The sequence below is a fragment of the Pterocles gutturalis genome, unplaced genomic scaffold (assembly GCF_000699245.1).
Source record: "Pterocles gutturalis isolate BGI_N339 unplaced genomic scaffold, ASM69924v1 scaffold29057, whole genome shotgun sequence".
NCBI lineage: Eukaryota > Metazoa > Chordata > Aves > Pterocliformes > Pteroclidae > Pterocles > Pterocles gutturalis.
Window position 1 is genome coordinate 28,844 of NW_010109023.1, and position 18,389 is coordinate 47,232.

The window sequence follows — 18,389 nt, forward strand, 5'->3', positions numbered from 1 at the left end:
AGGAAGATAATTTTATAACGTGCACTCAGACACAACCAATTTTTTTTTTTTTTGAGAAAATTCTGAAAGAAACTTAAAATTTTAAAAGACTAATACTGTATTTCATTTAGATAGCTCTTAAAGTGTCTGGGAGGCTTACAGTAACAAGCAATGATGGTGGAGAAGGGGAGGGGTGGGAGGAAAAGTGCTTCAAATTTATTAGAATACCTGCCATGTCCAGAAACTACTTCCATTTGTTTTGCAGACTTTTCATACCAATCATGGTTTCCCCTCCTTTCACTTGATGATGACTTCTGATCATTTCCCTTCCTTCCACAGCTGTCTGCCCTTTGCCCATTAATGTAAACTCTTCCGTGTCTCCTAATATGGAACTTAGGAATGTGAATTGATTTTGGAGAGCTAATCAGCTGCACCCACAGCCAGATGTTATGTCTGGGTTACAGCTGTAAACCTGACATGCCATGTCCTCAGCTTACCTGGGGTGCTGTAATCCACAGGGCTCATCCCATGTCCAGAGAGTTTCCTGTTCTGCAGAGGCACACTCATATATTACTGATGCCCAATGAAAGTATTTTCTTTATAAATCACAAATATATTCTTTATGCTATAATTAAAATACAGAGTTGTATGAAATCTAGGTCTAAAGTCCTGCAAAGCTTATTCACTTCTGCCGTGCCTTTTGACATAGAAGTATTTATAGCTGTACAACAGAGCTTACGGGTCCACTAACAATGTGGGAGAGCAGCCAATTTGGTCCTGGGATAAAACAGGAATCAGCTGTGGGAAATAAGCCAAAGAAGTGTAATTCCCACATAAGGGACTTAAATAGGTGTTAGTCCATAAGGAAGTTCTTTGGCAGGATTTAGAGCAGGCTTCTCTACACAGAAGGCGTTTTTTCCTGACATCGTAAGTTAACAAGTGGATTTCCAGGAGGTTTGTGGGGATGTTGTCAGATGGTGCTTTCCTGTTTTCTTTTTTTTCTGCTTTGTTTTGGGTTTAGTTCTTTTAATAAAATCTTTATAGCACACTACTGTGTAATTATAATCCCATTTGTAGTTTTTTAGAACTAAAACACTTACTTCATCTGATCATGGGAAGAAAAATGACGGAAACTTTTCTGCTGTGTGGGGCCCTCAGCCCTCGTTCCTCTGCTCTCATCCAGGGAATTTTGCAGTGTGGCTAGTTGGACAATCCTGGCAGTTTTCAGCAAATAGCAGTGTTAACAGTTTAGCTCCTCGTGTGTTGTGTAGTCTTTGCATCTGTGGTTTTCATTTGTGGTTTTCATTTGTCTCAGCTGTGTCTTAGAAAACAAATAATTTGAAATGCAGAAGCTGCAAAAGTTGATTGCACCATCCTAATTTGTTTAGTACAGAATTAGTATATATTTTATGATTACCAAAGTCTGTGGAGTTGAGTTACAGACTAATTTCATTTTTTTTTTTTCTAAAGTACTAACTTTTCAAGTAGTTCATAGAAGTGGTGGTGTACTGCATTCCCTGATACAGGTGGCAAGTCAGACTTTATTTTAGAGCCATTGACATATCTTAGGTAAGAAAGGAATAACAAAATCAAACAACAGCAAGTCCTTTGTTCAGAAATGCATTCCTTATTTTTGCTCACGCCTGCCAAGGTCCAGCTGTTCTGCTACTCGTGATGTCCAAGTCATTGCCTGTGGAGGTCACTGTATCAAAGCCCCTGCTCAAAGCAGGACCCGCTTGTAAGTTAGATCAGGTATTATGAGCCCCATCCAGCTGTGTTTTGAAAGTCTCCAAAGATGGGGATTATTCCACAAATCCTCTGGGAAACTTGTTCCAGTATTCCAAGCAATAAATTGGGAAAAGGAGTATTTTAAAATAGGTTTACATGTGGCATTCACTTGGCAGGAATTCTTTTAAGACTTCTATTTATAGTAATCACAGATTTTAAAAAAGAACAAAAAAGGCATTAGCAAAATCTTTGGTCATTTATTCTTACAAATGGACTGATTTGTACTTTGGAGAAAAGGCACTGCTGAACACTGAAGCCTGTGAATTTGTGTGAGTTTGAGCATTTGGCGCCTTGTTTTCACCAGGTATTATTTCTGTTCATTCCTGTTAAGCAGTGTTTGTGTGTATAAGAATAGCACAAAATCTTTTTTTCCTCCCTCCTGCTGTAGGCAAGTATTTCCAAATGGGCTTCCTGAAGAATACTCTCTAGTTGCCACGTTCCGTGTACGGCGAAATACCAAGAAAGAGCGTTGGTATATATGGCAAGTTTTAAATCAGTATGACACACCTGAGGTTAGAGTTGTCTTTATTTTTTTTCATTAAGTTTCTTTTTTGCCCCATATAATGTGACAAATATAATCTAGTGGATGTTTCACCACTAGATAGATATGGCTCCGATTTATATAGAATAGACAGACTGCTCTGAAATAATTGATGATTTATTATAGGAATGACAGAAATTTAACACAATCTATTGAGTCAAAGACTGCAAACTAGGATAAGAAGGCATATTGTGATTTATAGCTGGCATGTATTTACAAAGTTACATAGAAGAATGCTTCATAACGTAATTCTTGCCCAATCTGTGTAGTCAAAGTACTTTTGTTATATGTAGTTTATACATGTGTTTAATTCTTATACTTGTAACTTTTAAGTGACTGCTTCTTTTATTTTCTTTTGTTTTCAGATCTCTGTCCTTCTGGATGGTACAAAAAAGGTTGTGGAGTATATGACCAAATCTGCTCAGGGAAATATACTGCACTACACTTTTAAGAGTCGAGAAATTTATCCATTGTTTGATCGGCAGTGGCATAAACTTGGTATTAGCGTGCAGTCGGGGATCATTTCCCTCTATTTGGATTGTAATTTAATTGAGAGAAAGCAGACTGATGAAAAAATCGCCATTAGCTTGCAGGGAAGGACTCTGATTGCTTCGCGCGCTGCAGATGATAAGCCTGTAGATGTGAGTAGTGTGAAAGGAAAAACAGATAACTTGAAATCATGTTTTAGCCATGCTTTTGCTAACACCATCTTAAAGAATTGTGTAGATAAAAGGTTCAAAACTGGTTATTTATTTTGAGTGTGTATTGTTAATTGGAAGTCCTTAAGTCTTTTTCTCTAAACAATATTCAGTGCTGTAGCATCTGCTAAGGCAAATCTTCGGTTACCAAAGTAACTACAAAAACTCAGTCCTGGTTTCAGGAACCTGTTTTTCTATATTTGCTTTGGAGTAAGAGCCATGTAGTTACCGTAGACACACAATTTCTATATTTAGAGATAACTTCCAGTGGTAATTTTTTTTCTTTCAATTTTTGAGATTTACTTGTAAGTTTGTATCAGTCATCTGTTATACTTTGTCTCCCTTTGGTAAAGGGGAAACAAAAAAAAAAAAAATAGGATTACCTCTGTATCAAGATTGTATCCCATTCCAGGGTAATTCAGCTATGCAGAATCGGAGCACAGTGTTTGTTGCTGTCACTCCCTCCCTTGAATGGGAGGGATTAGGAGGTGGCTGGAGGTGTGTTTCCCACAGGCTTTGGTGCAAGAATTACCCAAGGCAGCCCTGTAATATTCTGGGCTGTGCTCTGTCCCAGAGATGCTCTCCTCTGTTCCACGTGCAGAGAGCTCACAGCAAGTAACTGGAAAGTTCCAGGAAATGTCAGGTTGTTTTAAGTACACCGACATCCAGTTACTGGGTTTAAAGCATCTGGCTTGGAGTTTGTAGTGACCATCTGAAAGTTTCAGCTATATTTTGTACACTGTACAGTTCCAGAAGAAAACAGCACATGGTAACTGCAAGATAGCATTGTGGGAGGAATCAGTCCTGTGAGGCACTAAACACTTTGTCCTGGACTCAGAGTTCTTATTTCATGGGGCCAAGCTCATGCTTCATCTTATTTTCTAAGACTGAGTTCAACTTTATTTGAAATGTATGGACGTTCTCCTCATTTCCAAGTAGCACCCAGAAGGAGCAGATTCCTTTTATCTTGTGTTGGTTGCATGGCATGGGCTGAATCGTTCTGAGTGGAAGTTGTCAGCAGGGTTTTCCATGTTTGCAGGAAAACGTTATGAGCATAAAGTTGATGAAGGCAGCGGAGAGGATCTTGTAGCAAGAGTCACTCTTCTCCATACCAGGTGCAAGGAAGGGAATGAGAGAATACAAAACAGATGCAGAAAAAGGCACAAAAGGGCAAGATTAGTCAGAATTAAATGCTATTCATCTCGCCAATCCACCTGAAATCTCTGAAACAGAAGGTTTATGTACAGAATTTGTGATTTTTATTTTTTTTTTCTCTTCAGGTGATTTAGTAGCAAGGTCCAGGCAAAGGTCTGTCCAAAGTGATAGAAGATGTATGTGAGACAGAGCTTAGCAAACCTTTATTCTAGTTCACTGCAGGAGAAAATTGCATTCCTGAAAATAAGGTTTGCAGAGGATGTCTAGAGGACTAAGATGCCTATGTCAAAAAAAAAAAAAAAAAACCAGCACAGAGGGATGCAGCTTACATGAGGATAAATGAAATCTAAATTGTGATTTACATCAGAGTAATAGATTCCATAATTTGTTCCTTAAGTGAGGAGATGTGTAATTTTTTTGAATTTGTCTCTTTCCAGCATTTCAGAAATATGCGGTGTTTCAGAGAGAAAGTTTGTTATGCCAAGATAAGAAAATTCGTGCTGTAACACATAATTTTTTTACATCTCATATTAATCTCTTTTGTATTGCTTACTAGATTGAACTTCACCGCATAACAGTTTATTGTAATCCAAAACTTGCAGCGGAAGATACGTGTTGTGAAATATCTGCAGACCTGGTAAGTTATCTGTTAAAATGCAAACGGTAATACAAAAGAAATTGCTTCATTGTCTCTTACTAAAGAGTTGTAAAGACATTTCAATAGAAGTGTTCAATTAATTACCTCCTGAAAATGAATCCTGTATCTGGAGTCATGATACATCGTTTCTTGCTGCCTAACTACATGGCACAGTGGAACTGCAGTAAAAGACACTAGGTGCTGCTAGTGCTTTTTAAGCATTTCTTAGCATTGATTAATAGCTAATTAGTAGCTCAAAGTCTTGGAGTAGGAAACAAATCATTGCATTGACCTGAGGATGGCTTCCACTAACAGAGGCCATTTCAATAACAGTTGTATCTAGTGAAGCATTACAGATGATAAAGGCCATGAAAGAGTCTGCATGACAGTGGAAGGGAAGCAAAATTGGTCTGTGTTGAGTGTGCTTCCTTTATTTCAATGTGCTAAAGTGGAGGAATGGGTGTTTCATAATTGGCAAATACTTTCTTCTTTGTAACACCCTTGCTGACATAAGTATATTGTTTAATATAAGAGAAAACATTGATTTAGTTTAGAGGGTTTACTTTTCCCTTTTGTTCTGATAGAATCAGTGTAAACTGGAAAACACTAGAACTATAGAAACGCTTGAAGTTGCAGATGTGATTGTTTTGATGAATCAAGCTCATTTGGAAAAAAATTTAAAAAAACTCATGAAAATAATATGTTAAGATATTTCTTCTGTAGGTTCCACTTGGTGCATGGAAATAGTTTATTTAGCAGTTATGACACAGTAGCAAAAAAAGTAAAAACAAAACAAACCCTAATTATATATGAACCCAAAAAGATCAAGGATAGGCTCTGTTCATAGCTGAATTACTGTTTAAGGTGCTAAAAGCACCATCAGTTTTGTTTGTATGTCTTACATTGAAGATGTAAAAAAATGGTGGACTACTTGTTGATGACTTTCACCTTGAAACCAGCATTATGTTTTCTGATTTATTTTTTCATGGCTTCTTTGCCCGTTATAAGGGCTACATTTTCAGTAGTTTAAGGGAACGAATTTTTCCTTGGATGCAAATGTCTATACTAAGCTGTAAATCTTGTAGGAATATCTTTGACAGAAGAGGGGCAGGAGACCTCATTACATCTAAATGAGAGCTTCTGAAATGTATCAGGTTCTGTTGACTTGTCCTGTAGTATATCTTCGGGTTGGCTCGGCTCTCATGAGTTACAGACAGGTGAATAGTGGCTTCAGAGCTTTTTGTTTGTTTCCAAACTGTGCATGCCCAATGTATTCCATTACAATGGAATGACAGAATTTTCCCTCGCACTCAATCTGATGTTTTGTATTTTGAGGCGGGAGGTGAAAGATGGGATGAGGCTGAGAAATACCCTCTTTTTTTTTTCCCATGGATGTTTTCTGCTTAACTGCTTCTCATTTGGGGAGACTTCATTTCTCTGTCTGGGCTCTTTTGGAAGAAAGAAGTGGGACAGTTCGATCAGTTTGAAGTGGTGTCTATTTTACTGTAGAAGAATCACAATGTCTAGGCTTGACTTTACTACAGCTTTTTGCTTCTATTAACCAAATTGGACCAAAAATCAGAAAATCTTTTTATTTTAGTGCCCGCGTGAGGAGAGGTTAGTTGCTACAACTTCGTCACCAGTGACTGTTCATGCCAGCAAAATATACACGCTTCCGGGAATGCCGCAAGAATCTAGAGAGAGATGCCAGTGCTTTCCAAATAAAGTATGAAGTTTTCCTATTGCCTTTAAGTACATCACGCTGTTTAATCCCGCTAGTATTAAAAAAAAGATGGGGTTTTTTTTGTAGTTATGAAACATATCTTACTGGTTTGTGGTGTTGTAATGTACTTACATTGTATTTCCCAGTTAAGAAACAGTACGTTTTAGATTTAGTTAATTTAGAGTTGCAGAGGTCTGTAAAGTTTAGTTGTTTGAATACACACAAAAAAAAAATCCATGGTAAAAATTAGAATTATATTTAGACATTATATTTGGTGTAAATGTTTTTAGTGAAGAATAAATTATTTTCCACATTATTATTATTTTTTTTTTAATCCTTCTCCTGGATGTTGCGCCGTATTTATTCTGAGTCATTTGCTTTGTTACGCTTCTGTGATAAAGACAAAGAAACCAAACCAAATACATATTTTGGATCTGCTCTGTTGTTGATTTTTTGATTTCTTTTCAAATCAGGGAGAAGCAGGATTGCCAGGCGTAGCTGGTTTGCCAGGACAGAAAGGAGTTAAAGGTGAAAAGGTAAAATAACAGTTAGAATTCTCTCTTTCAAATTTTTACCTTTGGCTTCTCTTTCTTAAGTAGAACCTGATGGATTTTGTTATTAAAGGAATCTACCTGTCCACAGGTTAAATGCTCTTTCATTCAGTGTCCGGTTCTGTGTGTGGGCTTCCTGCCAGGCAGCCTATAGCTGTCTTGCTTTGGGGTCCCCTTATTAACTCCATGGAGCAGTTTATCTGCCTGGGAAGCATGTGCCTGCCCAACCCTGCCAGCATGTCCTGTTCCCTGTTCTTATCCAAAAAAACAGAAGTTGTGTGTGTCATCTGTGACAAGGATTTTCTCATATCGTTTGTGTGCGTCACTGCTGGTGGACAGAATCCTGTGTGGTGGATTCATCCTTGCAGTCATCAGTAGGAGGATATGAATTCACTTGTACGACCTCAGATCTATGTATTCTTTGACAGCACCCTTACCTGAAACTTTCTTGTTTATGAAGAAAGAGGAACCTCCCATTGCCAAGGCCCTAGGAGAGGCCATTTGATGCTCCTTTCCTTGGGCCCATTCTGTATTTTTGTTCTGTAATGCATGCTGTGGAAAAAAGTGAAACACCCAAGCTAAATAATAAAGGTCTGCACATCAGATGTTTTCCCTTCACACTCCATTCCCTAGATTTGGTTGGGTGATGCTGGATTACGATGTATCTGGGAATGTGTTTTTCTTGTGCTAATAGAGGGGGCAATTTGAATAAACTATTTCAAATCAGCTGGAAGGACAGTGGATAGGAATTCTGAATTGAGGGAATGCAGCGTGAGAGGAAGATACCTGGAATGTCCTCATCCGGAGGTTAGTTAGGATGGACATGTCCTAACCCGGGATCCTCCGTCACAGCAAAGTGTGTAATATGTGGTCTGAAATAGTTTGTGAAGACAGCCAGCACTGTTCCTAGGGCTGCAGTACCTGGCTGAAACAAGACCAGTTCTGAGAGGCCTTATTGACACAGGCGGTTGAAATGAAATAAATTCTTTGATAGTATCTTCCCCCCCTACTCCTCCCCTCCAATATATATTTCACTTTTGATGCTAGCTTTATTTTTTTCCTAGATGGAAAAAAAGTCCAAGCTTGTTGGTTTCTGTAGCCCAGCTGGACCTAGAGGGATTGCTGGCAGTTCCCAAATTTAATAATGAACTTTTACTTATCCTAGGTCTGAGTGTAAAGAAAAATCGTCTGTGTTAGGGTTAGCCTGTGTTACTAACATAGGGAGTTGCCTAGTATTTGTTTGGGAAATTGCTCTTCTGCTCCTGACATGGTCCATTGAGACTATTACTGCTGCTAAGATGAGAAAGGAGACTTCAGAAGTCTAATTCTTTTACCATTCTGTCTCAGACAATTAGCAATATTTACCATGCTAAGCATAGCACCTCTAAATATAGCACATGGGTGCCTGTGGTCACCCCTAGTTCTGTTCTCCTGTTCGTTTTAGAAAGAAGCCCTCATTGCATTGATTCAGAAATCATCCAACAGTCAACGAACCCTTTCAACTTCTGCGCATCACTGATAGCAAATTACGTGAGGCCGTGTCTGGCACGGTTGGTAATTACGAAGTACAAAATTTTTGTTTCAGACATAAGACTGAAAATTGTTAGGCTTGAGATTCATGAAAATTAAATCTTTCAAGTTTTATAGAAATAGATTTTAGAGCCTGAGCAGGACTATGTGCCTCCAGCAGCTTAGCCTAATGATAGTGAATATCAAGTCACAAAATTCAATTAATCAGCAGATTAAAGAGGTAGTACAGCATCTAGAAAGCTCTTTAATTTGAACCTTCCTTAAAATTCAGCAGTACTTGCTACTTCCTAGCTTTGAGGTGTTTTGTTTTGGTTTTTTGTTTTTTTTTCGTTTGGGGCTAGGTGGAGGGCACACTACCGCTGTGATTAAAAGGATGGTCTCACTGTTGAACTCTGGGAACAAATGAACAGCCTTGCATAGCGCTTACCGTGATGGAGTTGAATGCCATGTTCTCTGAGGCTTTAGTACCATTTTTTCTTTGCCTCTACTTTTTTGCAAGTTTTCAGTAACACTTGCTCTCAATGATGGCTTTGTCACATCAATAATTAGAAGTGGAGAGACAGCAAGACCCCAGACCATTCCAGACATGCAGGATGCATGGTTTATTGCCAGATTATGTAGAGGAGAGTAATACTGCGATTGGATGTTTTGTAATATGTTATGCATGAAATAGGCAGTTTCTTTGATGACTTTACTGTCTGTTCACAAAATAGTGGGTTTTCTATAAGTTGTCTGATGGTTCTTCAGCCTATGTTTCTCGCTTTGCTTGTGCTCAGCTCCTCATTTTATTATTTTCTTTTGCTTCTAAATCATATTATTATTAGCATCCACCTAACTATATTTAAATGTCCTTGCCATGGCAGCATTCAAGTGAAAATAACTTGCGGCTAATTTTTTAGCTTATTTCCTAGAAAATTTCTTTATCTGTTGATATTATCTCTTGTTCAGCACAACATTCCTTGTCCTTTTATTTTGCCTCATTCTGGTTTCCCATCCACTGTAATTAACTGACTGAACTTATATGTCTTTTTGTTGCCATGAGGCTGGCAGGAAAGTCCCCACATATACAGACTGGTGTTAGGCTATGTTCAAGCCCCTCAGAATTGCCCTTCTCTTCATCTAATGTATGAAGAGTTCCCTAAGATCAGACTGGTTTGCCTGTTCAGGAATATCTAAGCTGTCACCAGTACAAAGTGTGATACCTGATAAGCGATTTTTAGGCATTTTGAATTTAATTATTAGCCTGTTTCCACTTAATTTCTGTACCCTTAGCAGTGCTCTTGGCAGTCCTGTATTCTGGGCTCATCTTAGTACTCATGAACAGATCTGAGCCAAAGTGCATTGTGGGCCCAGATGACTCAAGTGCCGTATTTTCACTGGAATAGTTGTTCATGCAAATATTGATGCGTCTCTGGCATGCTGTCCATCTGAATGTACAGGAGCATCACTGGTTAAAATGATTCCATTTGTGCGAAGGACCTTCCTGTTTATGTGCCTGGCCTCTGGGGTGACGTTTATGAGAACAGTTCTCCGCTCAACAACACGAGTATTATCTCTGGTGCTTTAGCTGTGAAGAAGCTGCTTAGCTGCAGGACTCTCTCCTTTCTTGAATGACCAGACTGTTCAGCTGGGTACCATACACCCCTTGCTGTGTAGGAAAAACTGCCTCAAGGGCAGGAGTCTCTGTCCCTTTTGTTTCCTGTGCAAGCTTGGATCCAGGGGTGTCTGCTCTGCAGGATTTCATTTGCTGGGAGATCAGCTGCTGTAGATATCTCCAGCATTCCTCCTGTTCTTTAATGCCTGAACAATTAAGACTCAAAAAAGTCACCAGGACCGACTGTGCTGCTTACTGATCTCTGCCCTTGAAACTCACTTTTTGGACTGCCTGGTAGCTTTTTTTCCTGTTGGATGAAAGCGGAGAGGCAGCAGCGGTCAGGTGTACAATACAGGCTATCCCTGGATAATACACCGGGTTACTCTCACGGTAGCTTGGTTCTTAGCACAGTCTATTTCACAAGTCAGCTGGAAGTCTCCTGTGATTTAACACATTTCAGTATCTGTTCTGTAGAGGTGAGTTTCCTTTTCTGCTGAGCTGAGTGAGAAACTTACTGTGTTTTCTGTTTTGAAAGTGATTTTTACTACTTCAGCACAGTATATAGCTATCAAGACTCTAACAAATATATTTGTTGTTGATCAAGACATTTGCCACAATGTGAAGGTCCTTTTTTGTCCTTGATATGTAGAAATTCTTCAGAAAGACAGAATATGGATCGCGGTAATTCAAATTATTACATATATACTGAATAGACAAACTAATTTTATCTGTCAAAGAGGTCAAAAAAGTAAATGTTTATTATTTTTAAATTTTTATTTTCTTTAAGCAAACTTAGTGCCCACAAAAGATTTTTAAATTGAAATCCAAAGAGAATTAAATATTTTGGTATAACATTAAACCATTCCAAGCTGTGTTAATAGCTGATTGGTTAATACTGTAAGTACAGCAGGGAGCAAAAAGGCAGAGGCAAAGTGCTTTCAAACATGAAAGCACCTATTGATGCACACCATGGAGAAATGTGTTGCTATTCAAGTGAGCTTCATTAATTTAAATTTTACTTAAGGAAAAAGACATTTAAGACTATTTTAGGATTGGTAGAGATAAGTTTATGCAATATATCGTTGCACTAGGAAAATATTTGTAATAGAACAGTAAGAAAAAAAGAACTCCTGGAGAACAAATGAGGTGTTGGACTGCTCCTTCTGCCTGTTTTCCTTGCTGGTCCAGTTATTTAGTCCTTACTGTTCCAGTATTCACCTGAGTGCGAAGTATGGCAATTTAAGTCCTCCTCAAGAGGGAATAGAGGGGGTGACAGTGAGTCCTCAGTCCTCTGATGAGCTCAGAGGGTTAGGGGTGTCACCCCCTCCCCAGCAGGGCCACCCCCAGAGCCTCAGGCTGAAGCAGGGGGAGGCAGCAGTGCCTGGCCCCGGCACAGGGGCTAAACCAGGGACACCGGGGCTAAACCAGTGACACCCAGCTCAGGCCACAGCTCAGCCCCTGCACTGCAGCAGCCTGAGGGCTTCTGCTGGGAGTAACAGGGATGATACTTTCTGGGCTATGCACTCCCTCCTTCTCCCGCAGTGCCCAGGAAACCTTGGGGTCGTGCCACCTTTGGGATGAGTTTGCTTTCTTACCTGTGGCAAATTCTCCAAATTTGAATTTATTGTCTTCATTAACTAGCAGTTCCTAATGAGGGTTTTTTTTTTCCAGGTCTAAATACATCTATCACCATTTTATAATCATGAGAACTGTTTACCTGTCTGTACATCTAAGGTTTAAATTTTAGTTTACGTAATTTCTTACAGGGACTGCCTCTGACATTAGTCGTACAGATGGCAGATCTAGTACAACAGATGCATTCTGTACATTACCTCTTTCACCTTCCATTTTACCACTTCTGGAAACCCTGCTGGTATGCTGTCTGCTGGGAGCAACTCCATTCAGTGTGTGCTGGTATTTCTTTCTTGGTAATAATACACAATTTTCTTACCTAGACATTTCTGATGCTATTGGCACAGTTGATTATGCAGAGATGAAAGTGGAGAAAGGTAATTTATTTAATCAAATCTTACAAAACCAACACTGATTTTGGTTACGGAGTATTTTGCAAACTGACATAGGTTATTCATTTTATCTGAACTAATACATCCCCATCGTAGACAAGAGCAAAGTTGAAATGTAATAGTCTACAAGTTTGTGCTCTAGAACACATTAATGTCATTCTTGCTATTTATAAAGTGCACTTGGTTTTATCTTAGTATTAAAATAATCATCTGTACCTGGTCAGTACAGAACCCTGCTGACAATATTTTCCTCCTCTCAAAATTCCTTGTAGACCTTGTTTTCTACATTAAATATTAATGTGTCGAGTTAATCCCATTCCATATAATGATGTAAATATATTTGAAATAAATTTGCAATTTGCTAATAAATATGCCAGAAGAGAAAATAATATGTTTAAATAAAATACTTTCATAAAAGTTTTTTGGCTTTAGATGAGAAAGGACTGTAATTTGTTAGCTTAAATAGTTACTGTTTTGTCATTCTGTCACCACATTAGGTTTTAGGCTATCGTTGCTGTACATGGTTCTTCAGTAGTAATGTGTAGTAGGGGAATCAAGGTGCTGTATTTTGTGTTTGCTACTAGCATCTCTCTTCTAGTTTTAGAACAGGTGTGTTGAATAAAGGCTGAATGGTGCAAAGAGATAAAGGTCAAGTGCTTTTGAAACTCTCAGAATCATTAATGTAAAAAAAAAAAAAACATCGCAAGTGTAATACTCCAGGTGGTCTCAGATGTGCGAAATTGTTTCCACTTCAGATACAAGGCTGATTAATCATTTGAAAGAAGCATGTTTACTCTCTGCAATCTCTTTTTAAGAATTTCATTTGGGATGGCTTTACAGAAAGCTGAGAGAAGCTTTTATTTCCATGCCCGCCTTCATTTGAGCCTGCTGGATTTTTACCCTGTCTCCTTATGAGTTTACCAAAATAAACGTTATAAAAAAATATAGTAGCCATCCTGTTTGCAAGAGATCCCCTTCTGGAAAAAGTGCTATGGCTTAGATATTTTATTCAATAATTATCTTGTACTCGGTTGAAAAGGATTTTCAGCGGTACCCGTAGTAGAAAACCCTAACAGTAGACTTAGAGCTCACAGTCCCTGCCTTTGAATGTTGGTGCACATTGTTGTGTTGTTCTGGCAGCATATATTGCTGTTGGCTTTGGTAGTTCTAAGCAAATATGATTCTTTATTCTCATTCTGTTACTAATTTGGTTATATAAACTTAAAAAGCTCAATTGCGGTGTGTGTCAGGACTTAGAATACTCTGGTTACACCATGACAGAGATGAGGTAGATGTAGGCCTGGTGGTCAGGACTCCTGTCTTTTCATCTCATTTTATACTTTTGGCATCTACTGTGTAAGAAAGGGAAGAGGATGCTTGTTCGCGTTTGTAAAGGACTTTGAGTTCTGCAGAAGCAAAGGAAAATGCCATTATGCAAAAATTAAAAAAAAAAAAAAAGGCAAAACCCCTTCTAAAAAATGTATTTGCCCGTTGTTTTTTCCTTTTTATTCTGTCATGCTGCCTGTGTAAATACTGTTATAGGTTGTACAACATATAGTATCTGCTCCTTAAACTCATTGAATAAAAGCATGAGAAACTAGAATCCTCCAGACTGTGGTTATGCAAATCACAATTATGAGATGGAAGCATAACTTCATGATCTAATTTGCAGTAAAATTGTCTTCAAGGTGAGGAGTATGTTTGTGGTTAGTGGAACAGAAGTGTAAACATTCCTTGTTTAACTGGCTAGTATGTCATCTATGCTAAAGGCTTCCTGGCGTGTAGCAGGCTGTGTAATTTTAGACTATGCAGTGTATAAAAATACACTGCTGAATGTAGCAAAGTGGTTCTGGTCTGTTAAAATACTGGCAAGTGGCGTGAGGGAACAGAGCGTGCATAGATAAGAGAGTCACTCTGGGGGTGATGAGATAAGGGAGCCAGGGGCCAGCACTGCTGCTTTATCTCTCATAGTGACAGTGGGTTCGTGCTGTTAGCAAACACAGGACTTTGGTCTGCTTTGGAGATAGAGCTAATAGTACCATTCCAATATTTGAATAAAAAGGACACTGGAGGTGGCTCATATGCTCCTCTAGAAGATCGTTGCTTCAGAGCAGTGGTGTAAACTTATGGCTGGAATGGTGCTTTGAGGCTGGGAGTCCCTCATCTTGATTGGTTTGCTTAACTTGGATTGTAAAGAAAGGAGTTCGGAGCCAGGCTGCACACATGCTGTTATTTTTATAATGATTTCTGGGAATAGTTGTTAAGAAATCAAGATGAGGGGCAAGGAAGGTAGATAAGTTTTAGGGTGAGCAAGAAGCACCAACAATAGTATTGGAGTATGACAGCTTACGTTAAATTCATGTGACAGTCTTTAGGACTCATTCTGCTTTTAAAAAAGGTAACAAGGAAACCTGACCTATAGAGCTTTCGGGTTTTTGGTGTTTTTGGTGGATTGGGTTTTTTTTCTTCTTTTTATCTTTAGGCTAGAGACAAAAATATTAAATTGTCAGAATTTAACTGAGACAGCCATCGGGAGCCCTGGATCCAATCCGTAGGCTCCCTGGTTAGAGCATAAGGAGAGCTAAGCACCTTGGAGTACAGTGTGCTGATTCAGCATCTGCTGCGTGCCAGCCTGGAGGGAATGCTGAGGAAAAACAGATCTTGTAAATCTTCCCTTTACCAGGGATTAAATGGTTTATAATGGCTGTTCTGGGATGTAGCAGATACTGTTGTTATATACTATTTCTTGCCAACCTTACTACTCCTTTCTTAATTTCAGAAAGGTTAATAACTTCATTTCAGAACAGAAGTCTTACATTTACACTGAAAAGATAAGGATACTACAGTATTCACTCTATGAAGCTCTTTCAGATTTTTGGTTTTGGGAGGGGTTGTGGTTTGGTTGGTTGGTTTGTTTTGTTTTAAAAGCTTTACAGCAATGTTTGTATTCTGATACTGAGTTCTGGGATACTTTGCTGATGTTGCTGTACCATAGTTACATTCATTAAAAATCACTTTAAACGTGATGGAGAGACTTAGGTTGTCATTAAATAAATAGTTATGCACTTAGCACAGGGATGGTCTCACATAAAATGCAGGAATGGTCATCTGGATAGAAACCTGGTCTCCTTCCTCCCAGGAAAGAGACCAGGCTGCTGGGATGTGGTTCACTTGCACAGTTCCTATGTTCCTCTTGTGAGCTTGGGAACAATTTCAGATCCCATACCACCCGTGTGCTGGCAGGCCTCCGTGGTCCAGGAAAGCTGGAGTACAGGCAGGGAGCTCTCATAGACTTGGGAGGACACAGAACATGAACATTCTGTGGTCGAGACAAAGCCTTTTTGCTACACTGTTGAGTTAAGCACCTTCCAGAGGAAAAAAGTCTCTGCAGCACTGTGTATATCCCATTTGGGAAGATCAGGAGAAACTGGTATTTATTACTGCAGAGTGAGTTTATTGACTAAACGGATTAACTTTGCCTAATACTGAGAAGTTTCTGCATATGCTGAATATCAGATCTATGAGTTTCAAGGATCCTGCTTGTCACGTTAAGAAGTGGGGCTTCCTCAGACTTTAGATTTGATCAACCTGGCAGCTTCCCAGGAAGGTTGAGGCTCTTGCACCCATACAGCATGCCAGCGACCTGTGTGGGGACCCTACCAAGCAGCCCACTGTGTTGGAAGGCTATTTGGCTAACCTACTCAGGGACCACACTGACAGCAGCACTGGGTCAAAGCCCTTATCAAGTTTATGCAAAGCAAATTTTATTCTGTAAAACACGGATTGTGACATTGAAGGTTCAGAGATTGCCGTTGATGGTAGACTGACTGCAAGAACAATACATAATCAATCTTTATTTGTTAGTAACTGCTAGCGTAAATTGATACTTAATGTGCATAGAAGAGGTTCTTACCCAATAGGAGTCTCTATGGGGGAGAAGACAGGTTCAACCTGTTGGCTGATCCCAAAAGTTGCAGTGGAGTCTTCCTTAACTTTCTCCCCTGGTCAATCTATTTTTATACTATTTATTGTATTTAGGTGGAGCTTGAGTGACTCAAGTCATACATACCTGTATTAATGATTGGTGAAAAATTATCTCACTTCGCTCTTAAAGGTGTAGTTAATAAAATAGTGCTGCATGCTCCATGAGGAGCAACCATGCCTTGGAGGCAGGTAACTTTTGGGATGGAGGTGTGTTTTGGTATTATAATGACATTATAACAAAGTTCGCTTAAGAATAAAGATTTTGCCACAGTTCTTGGCACAGTGTCTGCCATCTTTCTTGTTGGACAGCTGTTAGATGGCTTATTGGCTCGGAGTATCCCCATCCTTTGTATGGGAACATCACAGACCATAACCACAGAACCTATGCCCCATTTTATCTTCTGCATTCTGCCCGTTCTGTACTGTTCTGTTCTTAGCACATGCCAAGATAGCAGGGAAAACAAGTTCTGTGTATGCCATATACCTTTGTTCTGGAAAGTAGCAATTGTGTTTTGCTTTACCCTGAAGATTTTTTTGTATAATGTAACTTCTGTTAGGATATAGACACTACCTTAGAGAAACTAATTCCCGTGCCCCCCAGTCATTTTCCCACACTGCTATTTAAAAAGTTTTTCATTGTGAGTTTAGAGGTCTTGGGTGCTAATTCCTCAGCAGCGGCTTTTGGGTTTGTGGTTTTAGATTAGGGCTCTAAACCTAGGTTTACAGCCTGTTTTAGGAACCAGTTATTTGTGTAAGTGTGGCTCTTCTGCATCTTTGTGCAACTAACTCTTCCTTTCAAGAAAAATAGCTAATTCTTTTCAAACCAGTGTCATTTTCTTCATAAAGAATTGAATTACTCCAAAAAAGGCTGCGGCATTTTCTGTTAACTAGAGAATGTTCTCTTCTTGGTACAGGCAGACAAACCTGATGTTGTGTTTTGTTTTTAAATGAAGACTATAATATGGTTTCAGTGCTTTCATTATATTCCTCTAGCATCCACCCAATTTTTATTTTAAACTTTGTAACCCTTATGCTTGACACCATTGAGCAAGAAGTCTGTGTTTGTTTTCTTCAGTCATTTGTAAGACTCGTGGTCCAATTTGCAGCTACTGGGATCTTCCATACTTCTCCTGATCAATTGGTCATTTGTCTCTTAAAACAAAAAATTTCTTATAAATTGCTTATATTTAATGTTTGGTTTATCTGAGGGGGTAACACAGACAGAGAGAGGAACTAAGTTTATATGGTGCCTTTTAAAAGTGTTGTGGACACATGACTTCTAGACCAAAGCAACCGATATTACATGCTGAGCTTTCTCAGTGTAGAACACACTCAACCCAGTGAAAATGGACCCACTTGGCTTCACTCTGCTGTTGCAGTGAATTCTCTTAAAATCAGCAGACCTGCTTCTTATGGAAATGTGCACGTGCAAGTGTTTGTCAGATGAGGGTCTTAATTAATACTATAGATGTTTTAAGATGTATTTATTTTGTCTGATTTTAGTGTTACCTGTAAAGCATCCTCCTCCACAGTGGTTACATTACTAACCATGACAAAAACAGGGTAGAAGATGCTTTTCTGTTGAGTCAGGTATGACCCGAATAGTTGTTAACCTCAGAAGTCTTTACAACTTCTAACTGAATAATTTGTTTTGTAGGGTGAAATGGGTATGAAAGGACAGAACGGTGTTGCTGGTCTTCCTGGTGAAAAGGTATGTTCATGTGCATTGATATGTAATTTGACTCGTGGGTAGTGTTAATTGTGTCAGTGGCTCATCTGTAATTATGTACAGAAATGGGAGGATGGAACACTTCTGTTGGAAAGTGAACTTCTCTTACCTGCACTGTCATATTCTTGTATCACACTTAAACACTCAGACCAATAGCAATCTCTGCAGGTGTACTTGTTTGTTTTGCTGCCTTTTTTTTTTTTTTTTTCCTAGAAGTGGGGATATATACAGAACCAAAGGAAGCAAGTTGTTCCACTGTGCAGGTTGTGGTGTGCTCTCAACAGGCCACTTGGTAGAGCTTTGAGATAAACAAAGCTTTGAGATAAGCAAAGACTTGGGAACAGTCATGACCGAGAAAGGTTGTCAGCCTACCTGTGTATTCAAGAGGATAATAACACATTTCAGAGTGTTATTGTGTGAATTAAGGCAGTTGTCCAGGTTTATTGAGTTCAGACC

The 18,389-nt window shown here is 39.0% G+C and overlaps 1 protein-coding gene across 1 annotated transcript in view; it reads left to right on the forward strand.

Moving 5' to 3' along the window:
* LOC104461307 (collagen alpha-1(XIX) chain-like) overlaps positions 1-17,915 on the forward strand; it is a gene marked incomplete at its 3' end in the record, with an annotated part of 45,566 nt that extends 27,651 nt beyond the window's left edge. The window contains exons 4-9 of the mRNA XM_010072844.1: positions 2,156-2,279; positions 2,674-2,949; positions 4,718-4,798; positions 6,399-6,524; positions 6,995-7,057; positions 17,862-17,915. Coding sequence (XP_010071146.1) covers positions 2,156-2,279; positions 2,674-2,949; positions 4,718-4,798; positions 6,399-6,524; positions 6,995-7,057; positions 17,862-17,915 — 724 coding nt within the window. The remainder of the gene's footprint in view (positions 1-2,155; positions 2,280-2,673; positions 2,950-4,717; positions 4,799-6,398; positions 6,525-6,994; positions 7,058-17,861) is intronic.
* Positions 17,916-18,389: the final 474 nt, after the last annotated feature.